The sequence below is a fragment of the Limulus polyphemus genome, unplaced genomic scaffold (assembly GCF_000517525.1).
Source record: "Limulus polyphemus unplaced genomic scaffold, Limulus_polyphemus-2.1.2 Scaffold42, whole genome shotgun sequence".
NCBI lineage: Eukaryota > Metazoa > Arthropoda > Merostomata > Xiphosura > Limulidae > Limulus > Limulus polyphemus.
Window position 1 is genome coordinate 1,423,890 of NW_013665652.1, and position 26,521 is coordinate 1,450,410.

General features: G+C 32.3%; 1 protein-coding gene and 1 long non-coding RNA gene across 2 annotated transcripts in view; one reads left to right on the forward strand and one right to left on the reverse strand.

The window, feature by feature from the left end:
• Positions 1-7,742, forward strand: part of LOC111086451 — a 9,116-nt gene extending 1,374 nt beyond the window's left edge. Inside the window, exons 2-3 of the long non-coding RNA XR_002611180.1 lie at positions 3,380-3,473; positions 7,475-7,742. This is a non-coding gene — a long non-coding RNA (uncharacterized LOC111086451). The remainder of the gene's footprint in view (positions 1-3,379; positions 3,474-7,474) is intronic.
• A 14,869-nt stretch (positions 7,743-22,611) lies between these two features.
• LOC111086449 (protein CBFA2T3-like) lies at positions 22,612-25,484 on the reverse strand. The gene is made up of 2 exons (XM_022389364.1): positions 24,998-25,484; positions 22,612-23,104 (listed from the first exon to the last, which is right to left on the reverse strand). The coding sequence occupies exons 1-2, from the start codon at positions 25,127-25,129 to the stop codon at positions 22,841-22,843; spliced, it is 396 nt and encodes a 131-aa protein (XP_022245072.1). The 5' UTR covers positions 25,130-25,484; the 3' UTR covers positions 22,612-22,840.
• Positions 25,485-26,521: the final 1,037 nt, after the last annotated feature.

The following is a 26,521-nucleotide window of genomic DNA, read 5'->3' on the forward strand; positions in this document are numbered from 1 at the left end:
AAGTACACCCATAAACATATATTACGAGAATGCTAAGACTCGCAGAATGGATGTGTAAAAACCTTTATATGAACAAAGCTAAATAACCGAAATAAATGAATAATCGTATCTTTATAGTTATTGAAAGGAATTAAAACAAGCTGAACTCTAAATAAGTTATATTATTATTATTCACTCAAATGATTTGTTTTTAATACGAAGACTCTTTCTAGTCAGTAATTCCCAATCTGTGTGGCCTGTGGCTAAGAGCTTTAAACCCATTGATCAGATTGTGTGTTCAGTAGTTGACAGTGTGTGTGTGTGAATAACATAGATATAGAGACATGATAAAAGTTACCATTCTGTAGGAAGTCTCCATGTGTTTGTGGTTACGTATGGTTAAAAGACGTTTTTTTTTTGCCTGTCTACATAGCTGTGTAGCTATCACACGTATTCGAGTAAACGATCCATGAACGAAGAAAGGGATCGGTAAGCAGTTCTTCGCATGGATGAAAAAGGTTTTATTTAATATAATTGGTTTAAGTACAATTATCAATTGAATCTGGGTATAGCATTTATGTAAGAATTTGATGAATTCATTTCTAATAATTAAGCTCTATTTACCTAAGTATGGAAGGCATAAATACACAGAGTATTCAACTAAAATAGTCCGTTTAATATTGCTAAGAGGGCTAAGTTTTTTATTCGAAAACTCAGGAGTTGTGGTTTCGATATAACGTCGAGATACCGATGGACAAAATTTATTTCTTTATATACAGACAAAAACGAAGAACAATTGTTAATAGCTTTTTTAAGTGACAAGTGATAAGGTTACGTTTGTAGTTAGAATGAAAGAAGCTGTTGAAGAATGTAGAGGCTAAAGAAGATTTTTTTTTTTGAAGAATATGGACATTGAAAAACATATGAATCACGATTTATAAAAATGTCTAAGAAAAGCAGACAAAGGTTTCTCAGTTTCACAAGCAGACTTTGTGATAGGTTGATATAAGTTTAGACGTTATAATAAATTCAGGTGCATGATCACTAGAATGTGACATTACAAAACTATTGTCAAAATAGCTCCTATAGCGGACCGATTTAAATTCACCCGGTCAGTTGTCAAAGCATGATTGTTCATACTTTCAGAGAAAGACTGGGCCGAGAGGTGATCTGATTAAAAATACAATCGCTGAATACTGGCGACATGGTGTTCAAGGTGCTGTTTAAACCAGAAAACACGCGTGAGTTCTTAACATTGGCTGAAGTGTTTTGCCAGTAAGTTGAAATTCTGTTAATAATACAAGTAACAAAGTGGAAAAGCAGACTCAAAGATTTGTAAGATCTGGAAAGAGCAGCCTTTTTAATATTGATTGGATAAGAAAGTAAAAAAGTTAACCATAGATCTCCAGTGAAAGGTTATGTGTGCAATAAATAGGAACATATATCTAAATTGTGTACTTCGGAAAGAACGCCTCAGAGTCACGAAAGAATGTGTTGTGTGTGAGAAAGGGAAATATTACTAATACGTGCTTATAATAGGTTATAGTAAATGAAAAAATAAAACTACAACCCTTACGAAGTACAAAGAGTTGGCAACTCCTTTGAGAAGGGAATCAATAGACGATGCTTGGTTCACACGGGATGAGTTAAACGTCATAGGATTTAGTACAACCCCCCCCCCCCCGGCACAGTGGTATGTCTGCGGACTTATACTGCTAGAAACCGAGTTTCGATACCCATGGTGGGTAGAGTACAGATAGCCCTTTGTGTAGATTTGTACTTAATAACAAACAAACAAACAAACAGTTAGTACACCTCTGGGTGTGCTTATTATATTGTACCGTTAGTGAAGATTGTTCAATGAAGTGCAAAACATTTGAAGTTGAAATGGTAGTAGGATTAGCAGATGGCATATCCTATCTAGTAATTTGAGATGATGAATTAGAGGCTATTGAGTTAAAGGGAAAATGGATATCGGCTGTAACGAGTAATCATAGACAAGAGGCGGTAGACATTACAAAGAGTCCGGAACGGGAAATTGAAAGTAGTAAAGGGTTTAAACAAGAAACTAAGGCTAAAGATAAAGTGAAATTTTTACTCTGTTAGAATTGTAAGTATAAATATGTCAGCTGCAGTAAAAAGACGAGACCTTAGAACAATGTTGCAGAGAATCGATAGGAAAGAAAATAGAATAAAAATCCAGGACAAAGTCGTATTTGCTGGCGAAGGGAGTTGTTAAAGTGTAAGTATAGAATGGAGAATGGCATTGAAATAGATTGTCTGTATTAGATTTTACTACTCAAAGAACGTAGACATACTGTTTTTGAATTGAATCGTGATACTCTATTAGTTGGACATCTAGGCATGGATAAAACCAAATATTGGATAAAAACTGAAAAGGAACGTTTGGCCATAATATGAGGATTAAACAGACCCTTTACAATATAAAATGATCATAATCCTTTAAAATGGCTGCATAGTGTTAGAAACTACAAGAAAAGCTACATCAGTGGCGTTTAAAGTTACAGAAGTATAACTTCTGAGCTCGGTATAGACGGTTTCAGAAATCAAAATACAGATGACCTCTCTCGTTTGTGTTATAAAAATTAAGGTAATGAATGGGAGGAAACTGAATTCTACTTGTGATCTATATAGTGTGTTGTGTTGAATATTGGTATTGAGAGGAGCCTACAAGTGAAATGGTTGACTTTCTTGTTTGAGCCTTGACTGATGAGGAGTAAAATCATAGGAATCAACGGCTTCACTGAAATTACCCTCTGAGTGACTGTTATAGTGTTGGACATCATAAAGGAAAATTAAGAAAGACTGATTTATTTACTGAAGTTCGTACTAGTTTTATATACCAAAATTTGATATTTTATGTTCCAAATAAACAAACTGAGAAGTAAAGAGAGAATTGGGTAAATATATTTAACGATATTGAAATATATTTAGGAAAAGGTGATTGATGAGTTAACTGTTCTGATATTTCTAAATGTTACAGAATAGAGTTTTTGCCCTGATGCTGATAACACGTTTACCGAAACTAGTTGGTTGCAAGTTATAATAAATAATTTTACTTATTATTGTGCCAAAAAACGTTGTTTTTTTTGTAATTGTTACTTGTAATATATCAGCATAATGTGGTTTATAAAGAATTCTGATGAACTATCGACGGGTCACAAGGCAACCACCAGAACTTTTGACCTGATGATGGTAACATGTTTTCCGAAACTAGTCTGCTGTAAGTTATATTAAATAATTTTACTTATTTTTGTGCCAAAAAACGTCATTTTTTGTAATTGTTATTCTTAAGGATAGAGTTTGATAACCTAAATAATATCGATGAAATGTCATGCAGTAACTTCTGTTATATCCGTATATATAATAAACCCTGCAGGAGAATAGAAAGAAGGAAAACAAGTGGAAGCTGGAGGACCAATCAGAGGACTAGATGAATACAATAAACTGTTTTGGAATGTGTTCAATAAAAGGTAGAAGATATATTATGAATTAACTTTTGTTATATATGTAAAAGTTACGAAATAGCGTTTGTTGTCTTTTATGCTTTTGATGAAATGATTTTTTTTTACATATTCTGAAGTAACTTTGTCATATGTAGTAAGTGTAAGAAAACAAAGTTTTGAGTATAAATGTTATTCTTATGAGATTCCAACCAAGAATATCTGTGTTTTGTTTTGTCTAACACTTAGAAGACGTTATGTAACTTTGAGTACTTTAAAAATTAAGTTTAATTATTCTGATTGTTTGAAAAAGAATTACGGAAATATATATATATATACGGAAGGAAATGATTTTGACAGGAGCAGGGAATTGGATTTGAGAAAAAAATAGACTGGTTAGTTCCCATTATCTGAAAAATGAAAGTGGTGTTAGATGTTAACGAATTATTGGCAGAATCTATTATTTGTATGGAATTACAAATAATAGTCTCATAACTTTGTGAGGAGGAAAAAAATGATGTAATTTACTACAAGATATTTTGTAAGAAGGTTTAACAATACCAGATATATTCCCCTGGTTAAGCTGGATATGTACATTGTTTTTACTGTACCCTTGAGGTATGAGTAGAAATTGTAAATACAGTCAAGAAAAGTGTGCTATCCTTTGTTTTATGAACTAAGATATACTACCAGATATATTAATTAAGGAAGAGATCAGAACGTTAAGCACCGGGACGTAACATAGAGTTGTAACTGAAAACGAGTCTAACAGGATCAAAATAAGTAGAAACCAATAAGGCATTGATGCTTCTTGGTTTGAGGCTATGAATGTGTTAATGTCGGGCAATCTTATTATTAAGTCGTGTGACGAGAGAGGATAGAAGAATAAAGTCCGTATAAGAGGTTCTGTGCTGGAACCTAAAGAGTAATAAGTCAAGTTTGTTGACGAGGAAACTTTTATAGGATGTTAAGTCTAAGTTCAAGTAGACGTTGCTGGAAGGAAAGATAGGTGCAGTTTTTCAGATGACCATTTGCAAGTTTATATTGCAAAAAAACTCAGAATAACATTTTAGAGTTTATATTCCTTAGGAAGAGCTCTATTCAAGTTAACCTTTTTAAACTTTAAGGTAGCTTTCTCACAAGATGGGTACTATCGAAGCTTCAGTCCATCAACTACATACCGACCCCACTTCGTTCATGTGACATTTACTCATATATATATATAAGGAATAGCTGCTAAACCTCCTACATAGTTAAAACCAAACGCCACTTAAAGCTTATGTATACACGAATATGTGGTGGTTTCTTACAGAACCGGTCACTTTTTCTGGTTTTCCTTTACCTCTGCCATTCGTCTATTCTGGGAGCACAATCTCACAAACATACTTTTAAGGGTTTTTTTGTTTTTTACAAGCTAAGCTGATTTCGAACATCTGAGTAAATAGTCTCCTTATACAATACAATACTCGTAGCTTAAATAATAACTCACCTTCTGTTGAATTAAGCTTATTTTACTCCATTTTCATTAAGTATAGAATAAATTTAATTATTTATAATATTAGAACGTAATCCAAGTTCACCTCACTATTTGAATCTGAACTTTTCCTTTGTAAATGTTTATTTATTGTACAAAACGTTTTTTCAAGATTCACGTTGTTAGCTGTAATGATTGTTTTGTATTGACTGTAGGAATGTACGGAAATGGAATGTTTATGATTCAGAAACGTTCAATAAATATCACTCGTCAGTTCTATGGTTGTATTTTTCATGATTACACTCAGTTGATATCCGACATTAAACATTTGTACTAACAAAGCAAACTGGTGAAAGAAATTTTGAATTACATACTAAGCTTTGGATTTTGTTTATATTACCCACTATAAGTAAAGCCCCCTTCCTCCCCCCGGTCGATCAGCGGTAAGTCTTAGGACTAAAATCTGCGGTTCGATTTCCCGCGGTGGGTAGCAGCAACAACCATAAGTAGACAGCAGATTTTTAATAATGTTATGGTCACAATACACTACACAATGAAATTCAACACTCACTACTTCAAGAATAAGGGGATATATAACAGTAGCTTTAACCGAGTAAATTGATATTCAGTTAACGTTTCAATGTTAGAACATTTTGCTCCTATTACGTGTTTCATGACAAGTTCTTTCAATGGACGTAAACAGTATAGTAATTATCAGCATACCTATAAGCTTAGAAATTATTCGTACTATACTTGAATACAATAATATTTTTTGTTGATTGCTCTGATATTGGTCCTTTTACAACAAAGTGGCAACTCCATGTGTTTCGGTTGTTCCATAACGGGAATTGTTTGCTTGTTGTTAAGCGCAAAGCTACTTAATGGACTATCTGTGCTGTGCCAACCACGAGAATCGAAACGCGATTTCTGGTGTTACATGCCCTCAGATTTGCTGCTGAGCCAAAAAAAAAAAAAGAATAAAGGACAACAAAAACCCAAACAACAATAACAACATAAGAAGTTAAAACTGTGGTTTTGTTGGCCTTTACTATATTTGACACTTATCAGAATGGGCTGACGTTTCATGTATTTAAACGCGCTTATAATACTATTTCATTGTACCCTAGGTGTATTAAAGAGAGAAGGGTTAAATTGAAACCGCAGTTCTCAGCTATTAGTTGTTTATTTTTTATTTTATTTTTACCTACTATTAACCTGTATATTTCTATATAAAACTGATTAAAGTTATTTAGAAGTATGTGATACAGTATGATGTCGTAATATGTTTCTTGTAAGTCTATATTACGGTGTTTTCAAAACACCAATACCAGTGATAAAAATATACTTAACAAATAGTAAACAAATAAATTCCTGCTTTACAAATTATTTTGCACTTAATATCACAAAATCTATTGAGTTTCAAAGTCGTTTTTTTTTTCTCGTTGCGTTGGAGACTTATAGGTGGTTGAATGATAAATAGCTTTGGTAATTCTAGAAATCAATCAAACCAACACTTACAAGTGTTGAGATCTTTGAAATACAGGTGCTATCAGCCCTTCATAAATCAAGGGATATTCAGAAGGTACAAAATAAATATAAGATAGTATCAAAATGGTGTAAATGGCTAGCTTAGATAGCCCTCGTGTAGCTTTGCGCGAAATTCATAACAAACCAAAATTAAAAAAAAAAGTTTGATGACGGGATATAAAAATTAATTTATTTTGTGTCACACGCCTGCGATGATTTTATTGTCTCAAAATTTCTTACATGTACTACATTAATTTCTGTACACTGAATCCGAAAATAATATATATTTTTCTCCATCACGTACAGATTTTTCACAAAACGTCATAACACAATACATAGAATAAAGACCACAACACGTAGTTTTGAGACTAAAAGACGTAGATTTCACATGCACACACAATTAATAAAGCTGCATATTCGTTTGACATTACTGTTCTTCCATTTTCTTCAGTTTGTTTGTATTTTTGTTACCAAACATAATAATAAAATGTCCATTGTGGTAAACGAAATAAAAATTTGATCTAAGTAAGAGTTTTTTTCTTTCTTCCCGATTTGTCAAAAATCCTTACGTGATAGAAAAAAAAATATTATTATTTTCGAAATCTGCGTAGCTGAATTATGGAAAATCCGTTAATAAAACCAAAACAACTTTTATGAAACATAAATTCGCAGGCCTGTTATTTATTTCATAAATATTTAGCATTTTGTATTTATGAAATAATTGATACACATTATCCCGATAGTTTAGACCCAAAATTACTGTTATAAATCTTTTCTGAAGAAGCAACAAAGGACTTATATTACATTATTCTAACCTAGATTTTGACTGAGCCATTCAGTCAAAGAAAAATATATTTTGGTGGAATTTATTATCTTTTTGGCTTTCACCTTTTTTATATTAAACTTGTTCACAAATAGATGAATTGAAATATTTTTGTTATTGAGTAAAAGTAAATTTAATAGAGAAATACAACTTGGTATGCTTGTACAATCACTAAGTGATACATACTTAATTATTTTTAATTTACAGAATTGTTAGAGACCGCACATCTACAACATACTTGTACGTTGTATTAAATATCCAAAATGTCCAAGTCTTCACTTTGTACTGGCTGAATCTGCAGAAACAGAAATCAGAGCACTGAAGTAAGTTTCAAATCAGACATTTATCAAAACGTACCATAGAAGTAAAAATTGTGATCGTGTTTTCGTAACTGTATTTGTGATAAAGCTACTAAGCCTATTTAACTACTTACTGACCAGAGAGAAGGAGGCAACTGTTCAGAAGTACCCTACCACCCACTATACACGCTAATAGATTGACTGTCAATCTTATAATTCACCCACGGCTGAAAATGGGGATTTATTTTGTGGTACTGCATGAATTCAAACCTGACCTACCAGTTTCGAAATCAACAGCTCTACCACAGGGCCAACCCGCGTTCGTTTTCGTATCTAGTGGTAGGAGGGATTTATTTGGTAACTTATAAATTATGCATTTCAGAAGTCAGAAAAAGCGAAAAAAAATCAGGTTTTAGCTTTAAGAGTCGTTCACAATCAAAACCCTACTCGAACATTGAATATTTAGATCTGCATATATAAAGCTTGTACCAATAATAAATCTCTAGAACATACTAATGATCAATACCAATAAAATTGAGATACTATAAGTAGACAAACTTGAAAATCTTTAATTCATATAACTTTTGGTTGGATATTTTGTTAAAGATAACTTTAATATATTAGCCTATATAACTATTAACATGCAATAAAAGGGAGAAAAAATGCGAAATAAATACATAAGAGTGTAGCTCTGGCAAAAACATTAAACTGTATATTTGATTAACCTTGGAACAATTTTGACCATTAAAACTAAGGTGTGACATGAAATATAGCAACCAATGACAAGCCCACTTTCGTGAAAAATAAAACTGTAAAATAGATGTATATATATATATATATATATACAATGTTTAGAAAGTATGACATTATTATCAGTTCGAAACTGATACATCTTATTTTACTAGACTAGTATTTATTTCAGTTTATATTTGATTCTTTTAACGTTTAAAGCTTCAGTCCTGTTCTAATATATTACTTGTTTTTCTTTTAACGTTTAAAGCTTCAGTCCTGTTCTAATATATTACTTGTTTTTCTTTTAACGTTTAAAGCTTCAGTCATATTTTAATATATTACTTGTTTTTCCTTTCATTAAAACTAGACTATTTACTTAATCACAATTCAACCAATACAGTTCTTTATCATTTTGTTGACATATTATGTAAAATAATGCATTATGAAGACCAATATATATATTGTATTGACATTTCCTTTTTGTTTTCAATGCAAAATAATATATCCACTAGTTGGGTCTAATATTAGAAACACTAATAATATTTTTTCAACATTTTACTCTAAATCATGCATTATAAGTGACGAATCTCGTTAATAGAAGTTCCTACATTGACATATTTAATATTAAAATGTAGGTTGCCTAATGAGTAAATATAACATCAAGAAAAAATACAGAAGGCAAATGCTTGTTGTATCAAAGCTGTTTCGGAAAATGATTTTGGTTTAATCTATGTATTCTGTAAAACAAATATTTGCAATTGCAAAGTATGCTTAAAATATTCCAGTATGGATGCGCAATATTGATTAATTACATCATTTTAAATTTGGAAATGAGAAGATATATACAGAAAGCAAACTCTTCTGCATATAACATAAAAAAATACACATACCTGCAGAAGTTTCTACGTAGCAAGCGAGACTGCTTGAAGAAGAAATTGATACATAAACCTTTAAAGCAAAAAGTCTGTTACAACTGCTGTTCTCATTTTACAATCATAGAGAAAGAGATTTTTTTAAAGTTTTAAGTAACCCTTATAAATAGGTTTTAACGTTTTTTTTCACAGAAACGTGAAATTTCTGTAGAACGATTAAAAACCCCTTACTAATACATGAGCTTAGTTTATCATAACACACACAACACAATGCTTGGTTTAATACATTGTTTTAAAATATATGCATTGCAAATAATTTTTTTTTCTATTATTCTTACCTCTAATAATGATAGACTGGTTTCAACTGTGTTTTTATTCTACATGTGTTTTGAAACAGAACGCAAAAGACTTTGAAAAACTAAAATAATCTAATTTCCAAGGAAGATTTGGACTCAACCAAAGATAAGAGAAGAGCAGCATAGTTTTAATGGGTTGCTACCAGCTAGGTCACTTTTTCATTTGGTGGCTGTTTCATTAACATATGTTTAATAGACTGTGTACTGCCATGCGTGTATATTTATTGAAGCGTGGTTCATGACTTTACAATGTTAAAGCAAAACAAAAAACGAATTCCATTGCAGTAAAATGCTTTGAAAGAATTTTTGCAGTTGGCTTTATAGTTTTCAAAAGTCGTGACTCATAGATTTATCTCATCTCATGAGTTTGGACGTTTACGGCTCGAATGTTAATCTGTGTGCTTACTAGTTGAACAAAGTTACAGATCTATATAAATTTTCCAATAATATAACTCCAGAAAAGTGCAATTAGCATTATTAATTAATTTTTCAGACATTTTCGGGACCAATAATGCTATAGTTTTTAGATGCGAGGTATGGCTGTCCCTTTGTGAAACCCACATCCATAGGTGAGGTATTGAGAGGATCGACCAATTGACTCTTCGTGGGGAGTTAGGAGAAGAAAAAGACGTACTAAGTAATAAATAATAGTAGTACTTAATAATCATAATAATGATTAATTATTATAGAATTGTGTTACATATTATCGATCAGTTCATGTAATACGAATTCAAGGATCCTTTTATAAATGAAATATCTAATAGCAGAAACAAAAACACCAGAAGATTAATAACGTCTCAGTATTGTAGTCTTATGTGTGTGTTTGTATAGCAAAGCCACATCAGGTTATCTACTATTTCCACCGAGGTGATTCGAACCCCTGATTTTAGCGTTGTAACTCCGTAGACTTACCGCTGTTTCACCGGAGGACGTATTGTAATCGATATTTAAACATTTTAATATAGATAACTGATTAATATTTGGCATACTGTAATAGAATGCAGCTAATACTTAAGAGTTGTTGAAAATTATAAAGGAATTATGAAAGACCGTAACGTTTTACGTAGAATGTTGTATGACATTAAAGTAGCTCAAGTTTTGTTTGTCTTTAGAGCAACGCCACATTAAGCTATATACTGTGTCTACCGTGGGAATCGAACCCCGGATTTCAGGGGTTATAACTTCGTACACTTACCGTCGTCCCACCGGGAAGCGTAGCTTCGGGTAATCGAGGATTGGAAATATACATTCACACCCACTCTAACTTGTTCTAAGAGGTTCTTTAATAATTAATCACGGAATGTCAGATGTTATAAGTAGAGTAGTTTGTACTACGATAGGAACTGAAAATTACAAGCACGTCTAGAGCAAATGTATCTTTGAAGCTTTACTTTTCTCATACTGCATTGTCATAAAGTTTAAAATAATGTTTTCAAAATTAGATACTTTTCGCTATAAAACATTTAACGAATGCGATGTTTGCTTATATCTGCTGTATATTTGGTTTAGATATGATTGGGGGTAAAAGTATAATCACCAATAACGCAACATGTTTTTCGAAAAATTACAAGGATAAACATTTCAACTTAGGTAACATCTTAAATGACGAGAGTTTCTGCACATAATATAGATAGACATCTTCCATAGTTCTGTCTTATCTATATGTCATGATAACATAACCATGCTTTTTAACAGGAATAAAAAGGTGCATTCATATAACTAATAACAATAACTTGAACTTATGATCACACATACAGATCATGGATGACTATATTTAACTTTAGATTCCCGGTACAGTACTACCCGATGACTACCTATTAATATCAGAAAAAAAAACAAATAGAAGAAAAAACACCTATGATGGAGGTAATGATAAGTGAGATGTAGTTTAACAATATCTTTTGACATATCAATAAACCTTTACGAAAATGTAACCTATTGTTAAAGGTCAGGTTGCATTGTAATTGACAGAATAAAAGTTCACATGCTTTAATTTTTATTATATTAAGGTAAATTTTCTATTGCAATTACCATAATGAATTCGAACACGAGAAAAAAAAGTCCCCAAAAGACATCTTACACCTCAAATCATACGAAAAAGAGTCAAAACAAACGAATGTAAATGTTTTACCGCTATTACAGCTGTCTGTACTGTACATGTGGTAACATGTTTTTTGTTTTTGTTTTAGATTATCACCGTTTGTAATAAACAGTGACTGAGCTTACAGGATTAACTAGTAACTAAATATATTTATAATGGCTTTAGACAAAATTTGTTGTTTTCATAGCAGCAAGAAATGGTCCAGAAAGTTGTTAACTTTGCCATATTCTAGATGCTTCTCCCTTTGTTCTGTAGTCGATGATATCTCCTCTACCTGCAGGGGTGTTTCAGTGTTGTATGTGGAATCTGGGTTGAATGGGATAGAACTGAGATATATGTCTTTGGCTTGTAAATTATAGTGTTGAATGATGTCACCGCTGATCAAAGCTACTCAAATGCACTCTGTCAATAGTATGGAAATGAATCCTAGATTTTTCGCGTTGTAATTACGAAAACTTACCGTTGACCCAATGATAAGCCTTGAGTTTAAGATGGACAACTGAAATTTGTAGATGGTTTTAATTAGCACAAGAGTTGGTTTAAGATAAAAAATATTGTTAATCATCATATTTATGCACAGGAACACGTCTTTTAATAAATAAGTATATGATACAAACTCAGTTTTTCGAAAGTATTGTAATAATCTTACTCTAGTTATTAATTTTTGACTTCTTATAATTTGAATTATTGTTAATTAAAGATAAACTTTTAGTCAGTTAAGTAAATGCATGTGTAGCTAACAAGTAACTTTTATTGTTTAAATGTTCTCAACGTGATAATCATATGATTTATTTAATTTATTTGAAATACGAAATTGTCACTCAAATTCCATCAAGAGATTTTGTAGTCAAACTAATACACACCTATCAAAACTAATGAGAATTTGAAAAGCTACATCTGTTTCTTTCGCGATATACAAAAAGAATCTACGTGTTCATTGAATTGTTTTGCACTTTAATTTACTCTTTTATACCATCATTTATACCACGAAATTATTTGTAGCGTGAAAGATAACTTAAGTAATGCCTAGTAGAAAATAAGGAATTTTTTCACAGTATTGAGAAGGTAAGATAAAGAAAAACTAACTCCTTTTTTCAAAATTCTTACTTAGCATATTTCATTAGAATTTTCAATCAGCATATCTGTTGTACATAATTGAAATTTTTTATGTGATCTTCATGAACTCGACGTGAAAAGTTCATTATTATACTAAACTTGATTCGCAACTGAAGTGTTGCTACTTTCTAAGCAAAAACAAATGATTGAAGAATATACTACTTTTAAGGAAAATGTAAGCAAGTCATTGCATTAAAATATTTTGTTTAAAAATTAATAATTAATCGCAAATAAAGTAATTCAAAAGTAATATTTACATTACTAAAGACGATCTTGCATAACAAACTAACTAGAAGTACTTAATGCAATGATGTCAGAGAGAGATAATCATCAAATTAGCTAGAAAGTTAGTTGGATTAATACACGAATTTTAATGCATATTTAATGCCTAATTTAAATGTTTGTTTTATGTTGTAAGTATTATTTTAAATTTTATTAAAATATTTAAATTTTCAAATTATAAATGATTGAGTAATTCAGAGACTTAATAATTCGTGTAAGCAAATATTCGTGTACATAAAGTTAGTGTACGTTTTCAATAACATAAAATTATGATATAATTATAATCCTATATAAGGTGGTAAAGATTAGGTCGTACATATACAGTGGACAGCAGGTAACATACTACTGCACAGGTGACAACTCAGCAAATTATTCTTGAAAAAAAAAGTTTAAATATTAAATGATTGGCCAGAAGAGATAACTAAATTAACTGTACTAACTTCAGAAGTAAAAAAAAAAAATAAGGCAGTTTTGCATTAATACATATACAGACACACACACATATATAGATTTAAATACATAATTTTAAGATGTATATTACATTCTAATAGATCAGACCACTCCGTTTTTAAAAAAAGATGGCATTTTAATTGATACATAAATTGTACAGAGTTATGATATAATATTAACTGTATAAGCTCCTAAAACTATGTCTTTTCTAAAGTAGAATCTAAAATTCACTGTTTGTAAAATTTGATTCCTATATTTCAGTAACATCATTTCTCAAGCTGATTACTGAAAAAAAAAGTATACATTATTATTGCAAAAACTGTGTATTCCAAACTGCTAGTCCTGGATCATTCTCTAAAATTTATTTCACCTTTGGTTTGACCGATATTTCTGAACATGAAGTTAAGGTTTTTGTGAAAAAGTTAATTGAACTAACCTCTATGCAGCTATATTTCTGAAGATTATAAAATACGTTTAATGTTATAGAAATAGTAATTAAGAATCAATATTACTCCTATTGTTAATGAGCACAATAATAGCTACATTTTGCGATTCTAAATTTTGCTGCCTTGATAAGGGTGTTTGGTATTAGTTATCAAATATACAGTTTTTTGTCATTTCTAGTTTCCTAAAATAACTGAAAATTATATGAAGTTATACTCTCCTTCTTCTTCAAGAACTGTAGCCTATCGAAACCCGGATTCTAGCGTTGTAAGTCTGCAGACATACCGCTGTGCCACTGGGGCCCGTGGTGGGCAGAGCACAGATAGCCCATTGTGTAGCTTTATGCTTAATTACAAACAAAGAACAAAAAAAAAGACTGCAATATCACTTTGGATATGCACATATTAACCTAAGTATCAAATTTAATACAATGTATTTACAATTCTATACATGATTCTCATTAGTTCTCTTAACCGAAGAGGACGAGATTTCATAAATTTAAAAAAAGTCTATAATGAACTATATATTTATTATAATCAAATCTAATTTATACTTAGCTTTATACATATTTCTTAAAAACAACTTATAACTTCTACTGAACATGGCGTTCCCCGGTGGAACAGTGGTAAGTTTGCGCAAAAAATCCGGGGTTCGATACCTGCAGTGGCCACAAAAGATATAGCCTAATGTGGCTTTGATCTAAAACAAACTTGACATTCTATATGAATAACCCATTTTCCTAAAGACAAAGAAATAGCCTAACAAACCTTCCATATTTAGAAATGCTTGGTATAAAACATGTTAAAATATATTATCTTCTATAAAAGCAGCAAAGTACTTCCTTAAAATATATCTAAAATAGGAGAAAAATTAATTTCCATAAAGTGTTCTCATCAATGCAGTCAAAAAACAAATGCTCTTGTGTTTAACTTTGTACACAATATATGTTTATTCATATAGAATCATTTCATATTTAAGATATAAACATAATTCAGAGCTAACATCTCTTATATCATTCCTTTAAAGTGGTGATAAACATTTCCCCAAACCATATTCAAAGGTACATCATTTAAGTTATTTTTTCATTAAGGCAATGAAACACGAATATTTTCGGAATAGTTACCTAGCGTATTAAATTGTTACAAACTCATATTTCCCATTGTTTTAGCTTTATCATGTATATAAAACCCTTACAGTGCCATCTGAATTTTCTTATTCTCTGGAATCGTATTTCAGCATAAGCATTTCAGCACTTTGGAACAGTTTCAAGTATATTGCTATATTCAAGGAGAAACTTCCCCTAATGAATGTCAGGATTAATAATATCACACTCTTCCACAATAACTTCATGCCTTGAAATTCCTGGAATGAATTCGTAGAACAAATCACAAAAATCCAGCTTCTACAAAAAATATTATGTATTTACATTCCGATGCATGGCTTTAATGTGGTCAATGATGAGTGGCTAGGTGTAGACGTATTTTGAAAATTATTGGCCAGTTTTATTCTACAACAGGTAAACAGTGTTTCTGTGGGCGACTCATTAGACTGAGCCCAGAGAAACACTGTGCTTTACAAATGCATATTGAAGACACTTTCAACTTTGAAGCTATAAAATTTCCATTTCCAAATACAAAAGTTCCTCGTAAGTTACGCTACAGTGTTTAATACCCGCAGTTTATTAGATACAATAGAGTTTGTTCTACATTAGAAGTCTTCGTGGACAGAGGTTGTAAACTCTCGCATTTTTCACAAACGAGGCTTCAAATTGATTCAATGTTACAAGAAACCAAATATTATGGTGCTTACTTTTTGACTATTACTGAACATTTAACTATATTTATTACATCCAATATTCTAGCTGTTTACTGCATAAGTTAAGTACTCATTTAATTTCTTATTATTTTGTATGTTCATGAACATTAGTTTTCGCTGCAATATTGGTACTGTCCGTTACTTGAGTCTACATCTAAACAGTAATATGTGTTGTAGTAATATATCTCAGGCTCCTCTAAAGTTACACTGTCGGAACTATTTATTGGGTTTTCATTGGTCACAAGTCGTTTTAAGATTTGCTTACACGCGATTAAACTGATGTTACGTTGTTCAACAAATAATAAATTCACGACAATACTTTGAAGACATAAACTAGTGTTCATGTGTTCAGTAAGTAAGATATACTCTATTCTTTCATTAACAGTTGTGGTTAGAATGTTTAATAAGAGAGTATGTTTGATATTCTTAGCATAGTATATAGTTTTAAGATGAATCTAAGTCTCCTAAGTTGGCAGAACCTTGTGAGATATTATTGGGTTTGTAGTGAAACAATGTGCATATAAACGTTATAAGTAAGAACGCAATAAAACTATAAATAAGTACCTATAATCATTACTGGGTTTATTTTTTATTCGTCATCTAATTTAATGGCTTTTTCTCATCGAAAGTTAATATTAATTAATTCATTTTTACTTTCCTCTTGGTCTTCTTCAAATTGCCATCTCTCCACTTTATTGTCAACATTTGTTTCTCAAGATCAAACACCACTCTTCTGCCCACCCAATCCCCTTTATTCAGTCATTCTTCGCACTTTTTCCTTTCTGATCCTCTGTTACTAACTTAGTCCAGAAATCCATCGTAAGTACCTACCACTGAAACCATCCAATCTCTGTTCCTGCTGTTTTGTCCACGTCCAACATTCCTTTCCTATGGCCAGATTTTAACTTGGTGCACCCGGTGTTGTTGTTTTTAAATTTTGATGTAATATGCTCAAGCATGCATTTTTTAATGTTCCATAAACACACAGTTTTAGTGGATATTCTTAACATTTCTATTTTGGTACAGTGGCAGTTAGAACGCACTTAGTTTGGATTGTAAGTGTATGACTTAAAGCAAAGAGCAACATCATGTAACATTGCTTTGTAGTGGTACTATACTTATATCCAATCGAAATTGTAAGGAGACAATATGCTTGTGCAAACGGGGTGTTATAATAAGAAGTTATGGGAAAGTGTTTACACAATATTGCAGTTATTCTTCCTTCCTTATTGGACACAGGCTCTGTTTCCATAACAACCAGACAGTGGTTTAAAACTCATGTACATGTGAGAAATAGCTGGTATGGTTGTGGTAATCAGAATTAATACATCAGAATAACAGCTCTTCGTTAGTCAAACGTGTACCTAAAACAAAGTCTGATGAACCAGGATCTTTACAAGTTCGGGGGGTAGAGCTTCTTCTATAGGCAATCATATTATTACATGTATTTCTGTCAAAATGACACTCTGTAAGAACAATAGTTTCACACTTTTAATTCAAAACATATTTTCGGAATAGATTTGAGTTGTAAGTGACCCGTCACAAAGCTGAAACCTAAATTTTGATCAGACACTTTCAATTTAATTTTGTTTATATGAGATCAAATTTTTGACCTTTAAACTATCTGATTCCTTTAGCTAGCCATTAGTTTTCTTTTTATTCGCTTGCCTGATGCATCCTATTTCTCGTCATGATGGAAAATTACAACTTACATCATTTCGAAAGGTACCCCTACGTACTCAAGACCCTAGGAGCTGTTGTAACGGTGACTGATACACAGTACATGGATAAGGATCAACCATTGGCCAAGATGACTGATCTTCTAGAACTCTCATAGGTCACTAATAGACTCACACTGAGGATGCACACATAACCAAGTAGACTGCTCAACTCGTGGAGCAAACTCTACCATTGATCATCATGCTGTAATGAAAGGAGGGTGAAAAGAAGCCGAGCTTCCCTGAAGTGTCCAATTGATAGTTGCAGCAAGACTTGTAACAATCAGAACGATATATGTGCACACGTACAATGGGATCATAACATTAGGCAGTTCAAAAGGATCTTCCCATAACTAAAATCGGGGAAGTCACTGAATAACTATCAGAGAAAGTCCTTCTCTTCCAACCCAGTTTCTTCCATCAACTGGGGAGTTTGAACGTTTCTGTCAATCCTGCAAGCTTTAATGATCCACCAACCGCCTTAGCTGGATAAAGCAGAGCCCAGAGTTTCTAATGATGCTACCAATTGTATTTATGCTCCTTATACATTAAAACATACTGGAGCTATGGAATGTCTCTAGCAGGCTCTAATGATGACTTTAACCGAGGCTTGATTAACATGCCAAAGTGAGTAGAACAAAAGAAGACTCCTCCAGGATAGCACAAGAACCTTGCCAGATCCTATTGGAGCTGGCGAAGATGAAATATCCCTAGCAACTGCTAGGGAGATACTTCTGAAGATCACTTCCTTCCACTGCTAATTCAATGTTGCCTTAGAGAGTCTACTGACGGACATGTGAGCAGTGAGTGCTAATATGATTATAAAATTTACTTTATTTTTGTATACTTTTTTATTGTAACTTTATTTTTTATATACCATTATTATTAGTTATTATTTAAAGTTTTATGTGTATTAAGTATAAAATCATCTTTTAAAGATTTTTCAAGTGCTTGAATAATTTTGAATAATCAACTGGCCCTTTGATAAACGTGCACAAAAAAATGCAATTAGCCAGAACACCATCAGCAAAGTATGATGGTTAGGATGAACAGCAGTGATGGGGGAGCTAGAGTAATCAGTTTTTGGCATTATGGTGACATATATTTTAGTCTGGGTTTTTATAACCCTACTGCCAGAACCGTGTGTATTAGGCCAAACCCACCAGCCTCAGAGTGCCAACAATCATTATATATATATTGACCTGTGATAGTAACCAAAATCTCACCATCGGTACCTTCTAAATAAAAGAAATGTGTTTACCCTCAAAAGAAACTATATCATGAAAACATATTAAGTATTTATGAAGGGAACACACTAAGAAATAGTTCGTGAAATCTGTATTTCATTGCCATATGAGTACTTGTACCAGGGACTGGCTCCCTATAAGAGGACATAAGCCCTAGCCAACTAGAGAGCAACATAAAACTCTGGGTATCAGGCTACTTCTGAGTTTATTTGTCCAAATGTAAATACACTAAAGTTGTGGAGCTTTGTTTGAACAAATTCGAACCATGGTAATAACACAGCCTGATTCAAGGTACTTTGTCGAAGATGACTCATGACTGCATTGTCCAAACAGCAGAGTGAAGGAGGAGGATATGTCTAGCTACGTTGAGATACTTTAAAGCATGAAGGGTGTTTCGGCTAAAGCTAAACACAATGTAAGATAAAGCATCTGGCCATGCTCTATGTGAAGTGCCTTAAAAATACTGTCATTGTGACCATCACCACAGTATCTAGAGTTGGCATACCTACCCTATGTCTCAAGTTGTCATGTTATAGGTATATAAGTACATATGAGCACTACGGGAAGATACTGTTTTGTGCTTCGGGACCACATTCTAATATGAAGTGGGCCCACATTTCATGTTATTAGTGCTCTGAATTCTGTTACTAACACTTGCAGTCAACTATTAATCAACATAGGAAGGAAGAGACCACCACATCTGATTTAAAACAGTTTCAAGTGCATTGCGATTTCGATTATTTTTATAATATTAAAAGCATATCAGTAGCAATATTAAGGTCATCTTGGGAGTTATAATGTGACGGTCAATACTTAAGATATGCAGATTGTTTAGTAAACTTTGTATGTTTACAACTTAAAACCGTTTATATTTGGCCAAAGAGAAATTAATCATTTAAGAGTATTAGAGCACAAGTGACATATATATATATTTAATATATTTTCATGCATAAAATGAAAACAGAAAACTATTAAATATAAGTCGGGAAGAATTAGAAGCACATAATTAATTAGAAATGGTTAAAATATAATCAAAAGGAACAAGAAAAGGGAAAATGAATTGTGCTATTGAATAAAACAGATTATATTAATAAAGCTCGAGGTATTTTAATAGATGAAACTAAATTTAAGATATTAGAAAAATATCCTATGAAAACTATAAAAAAAAACAATGTATAAAAATATTCATTCAATTTGAAAAAACAAGGGTTACTAATTGATTATGAATATAAATTGCTAAGACCGACAAGATCACAAGCAGATTCTTTTATGAGTTATCTAAAGCACACAAAGAAGGATGTCTGATAAGGCCAAGATATATATAATATTGGTACTTGTTTATCATGACTTGGCAGATTTTCTTATAAATTGTATTGGATTACTACTTCAGACTGTTTCAATTGTGAAAGAAATACAGAATTTAAATTTTGGAAATAATGGTTATGTGTGCTAGCTAGCTTTAATATTAAATCATTATATGCAAACATACCTTTGGATGAAACATTTAATATAGTTGTTAATCTGGTTTGTAATCAGGATAACCAGAATATATTATACAAATAAGTATTTAGGAAGTTATTAGATTTAACTACAAAAAAATCTCATTTTGTGCTTAATCAAGAGATATCTGGTCAGACAGTTGATATTGTTATGTGATCTAGACTAGCACTAGTTCTGGCTGAACTGTTTCTATGTTATTATGAAAAACAGTGTATGTATTATTGTTTTGAAGAATTTAAACCTATCTATTACAAAAGATATGTAGACGACACATAGCTTTCCTTAACTAACTAAAACTCTTTTGTTGTTGTTAAGCACAAAGCTACATGATGGGTTATCTGTGCTGTGCCCTCCATTAAAGGTGATTACCTACACTTTTTTCATGCGGTATTTCAGTCTTGGAGACTATAAATGGATTTACACTACTACTACTTGGCATAGTATTGGCTTTATACTGGTATGGCACTTTTTGACTGGTTGATGATACTCAATCACTGTGTAAGCTGTCAGCAACTGACTTTAGTGTAATTCATTTTTACACAACAAAAAATAGCATTTCCGTCGTATTTGCTTTTTATGCCTTTTTTCCTCTTCGATTCCTTAATTATTTTTCAAGACTATATATCAGTCAACCAGGATTTAAAAAAATACTTAAATCTCTGGTAGATAATTTAAAGTATTTCAGAATTTTAGAAAAAAATCAATACCCGTTGTACTATTATTCCCAAGTTAATGGTTTAAATTTCGTGTAAAGTTACATGAGAGCTAACTGAGTTAGCCGTCCCTAATTTAGCAGTGATAAACTAGATGGAAGGCAGCTAATCAACACTACCCACTGCGAACTTTTGGGCTACTCTTTTACCAACGAATAGTGGGATTGACCGTCACATTATAATGCCTCCACGGCTAAAAGGGCGAGCATATTCGGTGATGGTAATGTTAATGGTGGCAATGATAGTAACACAGTTTGACAGTCTCCGTAATGTGAATTTTTAAAAACTTTTGGAAAATAAGATAAAAATTTTCGGTACTTTAATTACACTTTAATTAAAAACACAAATTAATTGAAAGTTTCATTTCACATAATCATATACTTTCAAGCATTCATCGGATATCCCAATACATTATTGTCATTTAAAAAACACCCTATTAAAGTCAAACATCAATATAATAAATATCAAAATGTTTTTAGTAAATATTGTGACGAATTTATTATTCTACATTTATTGTAATATCGATGTTTGTTTAAATTTAATTTACAGTTAGAAATATACATAAATTATACTGTTAAATATGTATTGCGAAACTCCCGCCTGTTCTCTAAAATTGTAGAAGATTCTCGAGTGTAAGAATCAACAATATATGTGTGTGTACGTAAACGCTAATGTAGCTTTGTATTGTTACGTAATGTGAATTTTCGAGAAACTCTCCACACGCCTATAAATAGAACCAACGCGACGCGCCTAAAAAACAGTATCCACTACTGGGTTGCTGTAATTGGTGTGTTATAAATTTCGGAAGCTATAATTGTGATTACTGTTTATTAATCGGGAAACTTCAGATATTTGCCCAGGAATATTTATAAATTTCGACCATTACAAACCATTTAACTTCAGTGGATTCACATCGGACATTAGTACTTTTACGAAATTATTATATTACTTCAGCGGTAAAAGAAGTTCGACCTGTAATCGGCGTGTGATCAGCGAGAACTACAGCTAGCTCCCTATTAAGTGAATCGTACCTATATCAACTCGAAATTAACTCGCTCATCGTCAACCCTCGATAAGACATCAAGGAAGTTCCAGACTAGAAATAAGACTTTATATTGCTTGTAAGTTTGAAAAACTTTTGTATATAAATCATTGTTTGTAATAACTATGCGTAATAATTGTTATTATAAAATGTATTGTTGTTTATATATTAAAACATATTTGTATTAAAGAAGAAACTGTGTGTATCAATCTTGTTAGCAAATATTATAAATTAGATATATATCGGCATTGATTTAACTACTGAATTTAAACTATCATTTAGCTCGGTTTCAGACCATTCGAAATTGTAATGCTCCCCAGAATGAAAGTGTGGAACGTGTTCAGTACTTATAATGCGGGTCGAACCTTGAGCTTCTCATCCGCAATCTTGCATGTTAACCTTGAGGCCACGTCTGGACGTAAAGGCTGACAAGAAATATATCTTTTATCACATTACGATCTCAGTTTAAAAATTATAAATCTTTAACAGAGTGAACAATGACATACCAGTTACTAACTGAAAACACCGAAGTATATTTTAATGTGAAGTCTTTAGTTCCCTTAGAAATGTCGAAAGAGATTTAAAATAGGAAAAATCAGTCATAGTTACTTAAAATGATTTCCTTACTAAAATTTAAAAAAAAAAATGTTAGACACATCAAGGACACATCAGTTTATTGTGGCAGTTCACGGAAAATAACTAAATAAAGTTATACCTACAATATTACATATATCAAAGTATTATTTTTAATTCACATTACACAGCAATCTATCTTTGGTGTTTTAACTCATTAACAAAAGTGTTTCTCTCGAATATTCAATGCTATCGTAATCACATCAATTTAAGTCCGTATGTGATTTTCACTACTACAGAATACATTCCACTATCAGTTATTCGTTGGTTCTTTCGTCCAGTTTGATGTTTTGGAACTAGGGCTTTTACCATGATTCGTGGACGATACTGTTGAGACTGTCGAGTTTACCGAGGATTGGCCAACTCTGGATGTGGTAGACGCAGGTTTACCAGAGCTCTTGCCACAAATATGGAGATGATTCTCCCAGTCTCGGTGTTGACAAAAAGAACCACAATACCTTGCGATATTACACCCACTACAAGTCTCGTGTGCCTTTCTTCCACAATTCCAGCAATTCTAGAAGGAAGAGTTACTCAAGTTATATGTATGTTGTTGTTTTTTTTTGGTTGTATTTCACTTTCCACATTAAACCTATATTTATACACAGGATTTGAAGCATGGATAGGTTTAATGTGGTGAATAAAACACAACTAAACCAACATAAGTATAAGCTTTGTCTTGTTCTGTCAATTTGCTCTCGTATGCGTTATTGATGGGGTGTTGAATTTCACCAAACTGGTACAACTCGGTGACAAGTGTTGAATCAAATGATAGATTGGACTTCATATTTATTTCAAGTTTTATGTGTTCGTGAGTGTGTTGATTCTTTCTCTTAAAAACATCGTTTGCATGTTATTTACTAAATGCAAAGTTTAGCCTCATTTCATCTTACTATTGTGCGAAACATTTATTCATCTAGTTTGATACAAATTAAGAACTATCAAACTTAGGTTTATCTTCCAGCTAACCATCAGACATGCTGAATTATGTTATTCGAAGAGGTATTTCTAAGAAGTTTTACACTTAATTCTTTGTACATTGTTCTTATTAAGGTTCAGTATGCTATTATAAAGGAAATTTGTAAAAAAAATTCAATATGGACAATGTATGTAAGTTCATTTTAGACGTGTTCTGTGGAACGCCCAAATACACCTCTTTTAAGCAAATAATTATGGTTGTTATTGATGTTAAAATGTTTGATCTCAGCCCTTTTTTCTTTGAAAATATTAGTAGTTTGTACATACACTAAACATATAATTTCTGCTACGTGTATAAATATATTTACATATAAAATTAGTTTTATAAATTCATGTTTGTCTATTTCTATATTACACTGTATTATGCTACAGTTTCTGTTTACTCTTATCATTGAGTCATGTACGATAACTCTTTCCGTATAATATTATTGTTAATTACTATTTGTTATACTACAATTGTCACACACTAATTGTTGAGCTTTGTTGCAATGCTTATTTCGGTGATATATTTTGATCGCCATATGTCAAAGTACAGTTCATGGGCACTCTAATTGTTAAGACGTGTTACAATACTTATTTCCGTGAAGCGTTAATGCTGATTAATGTACATGTGTATCTGAGTGCTTATGTTTATGGTATGTTATTACTGGGCATTACATGTTAGGCTACAGTTAGTTCTGTTGAATTTTATCTATGATTTGTACGTATCAAACTAATATTGGGTGAAACGATGCTTATTTCTTGTGGTTGGGTAATCTTACTATTTTTACTTTGTAGATCACGTTATTCCAGTTTTGTTTTTTTTTGTCATTACTTGTTTGTTTGTTTAAAGTTAAGCAAAGCTACACAAAGGGCTATCTGTGCTCTGCCCACCACGAGTATCGAAACCCGGTTTCTAGCGTTGTAAGTCCGCAGACATACCGCTGTGCCACTGGGGGGCTTGTCATTACTATAATTAGATAACACTTGCGGAGACTTCTTGTTTGCTGTTATTAAACGCTAAATATTTCCTGTTGATTATCACGCTAGATAACTACTGTGAAGTTTTTCTTTTCGTTGCTATACATCCAAAGTGTCTTAAATACGAGGTAACTTTTCAGTTTCCTCTTTCATTGTTGGCAAACGTTAAATAACTTCTGTTAGGTGTTTCTCTTTGTGCTAACACTATACTTTTTATTTGTAGCCTATAGATTGCTGTTACAAGTTTGATGATTTATATCTTTCTGTGGTAGTTCCTCTTAGCTATTACCTTAAAGATATTTCTATTCTGTTTAGACTTTGTATCATAGATGTTACTAATTGTTAAATAACCTTCTTCTTTTTATTGGCTGGTATTAACTAGCTTCCGTGCTCTTGCTGTTGGATATTACTTGCTATATAACGTCTGCATCTTATTCCTATTGATTGTCAATTAACACTATAGTATACTTACTTCTGTGGAATCTTCTTGATGGTTAATAGAAGTCAGGACATCTTCTGATCCTTGACGCCTTGCTTCTGAGATAAGCCTCTCCATTTTCGCTCTTTCTACAGCAACTAACTCACTGGCTTTAGATTCTGCCATAGAAACAGCCTTCTGGAGTTCAACAACAGCCTGCCGTTTCACTTCGTTTACCGCTTCTTCTAAAAACAGCTAATTACTCACACATGATACAACATCCACTAGTCCTTTCTTCTAATTAGTTGTATATCACAAATATACAGTATTAATTTCTCACAAATAAACACACACACACACAACTCAAAACAATAGTCAAGTGCATTTGCACAAATGACATAGCTTAGACAGTATATCACTCGTTGCTATAGCATGTACGCCTTTTACAAGCTAGCGAAGAATTACAATTAAACTTGTCACAAGATATCCGTACTAGGCCTATTTCATTTTTAAACACTACATTCTTTATCTACTCCTTTAGAAATTTTCGAAAATTAGAAGAGTGTATAATAAAAGGTGTTAAAAAAAAGGGAATGTAATGTTTAAGAATGGAATAGGTCTAACAATGGTGTCTTATGACAAGTATAATTGTACTCATTTTTCGCCAGCTTGTAAAAAAAAACGTACACACCGTAACAATTGTTGTTGTATCATATGGCTTATATAAATAGTGTTCATACCGGTTCTGCGTTTTTGAATAGAACTGTTTAAACAACTCGATTCAATTATGTACCAGCTGCTCAGTGTCGGCTAACAATGCGAAGAATTAAATTGTGGCGAAGTGCTACAATTTTTCAACCACCTATAGAATGATAGGTTTCTTTTTCTGAGTGTTTGTTTGAATTTCGCGCAAAGCTACACGAGGGCTATCTGCGCTAGCCGTCCCTAATTTAGCAGTGTAAGACTAGAGGGAAGGCAGCTAGTCATCACCACCCACCGCCAACTCTTGGGCTACTCTTTTACCAACGAACAGTGGGATTGACCGTCACATTATAACGCCCCCACGGCTGAAAGGGCGAGCATGTTTGGTGGGATTGGGATTCGAACCCGCGACCCGCAGATTGCGAATCGAGCTCCCTAACCACCTGGCCATGCCGGGCTTTTCTGAGTGTAAAACACTTAAATACACCATTTGGATTGAGCGAAACGTGACGTTGGCAATGGATAGAAACCAATATAGTGTGGTTGGAATAATGATATTACACACTTTTCTAATTATCGAAAATCTTTAAGAGACTAGATAAAAAATGTAATGTTTAAAAATGTAAGAAGCCTGATACTAGTGTCTATGACAAGTATAATAGTATATCGGTCTTAAAATAATCACGTCTTGAAGCTCTAAGCTTTTTTTATTTAGCAATTTCCATACCAGTGCTTCTCGCTTCAATGAGTCAAGTTAGCTGACAATTAGAAATTACTATTCTGCATAAAATTACAATCGGATTGTTTGTTTGTTTTTAATCTCGCGCAGAGCTACCCGAGGGCTATCTGCGCTAGCCGTCCCTAATTTAGCAGTGT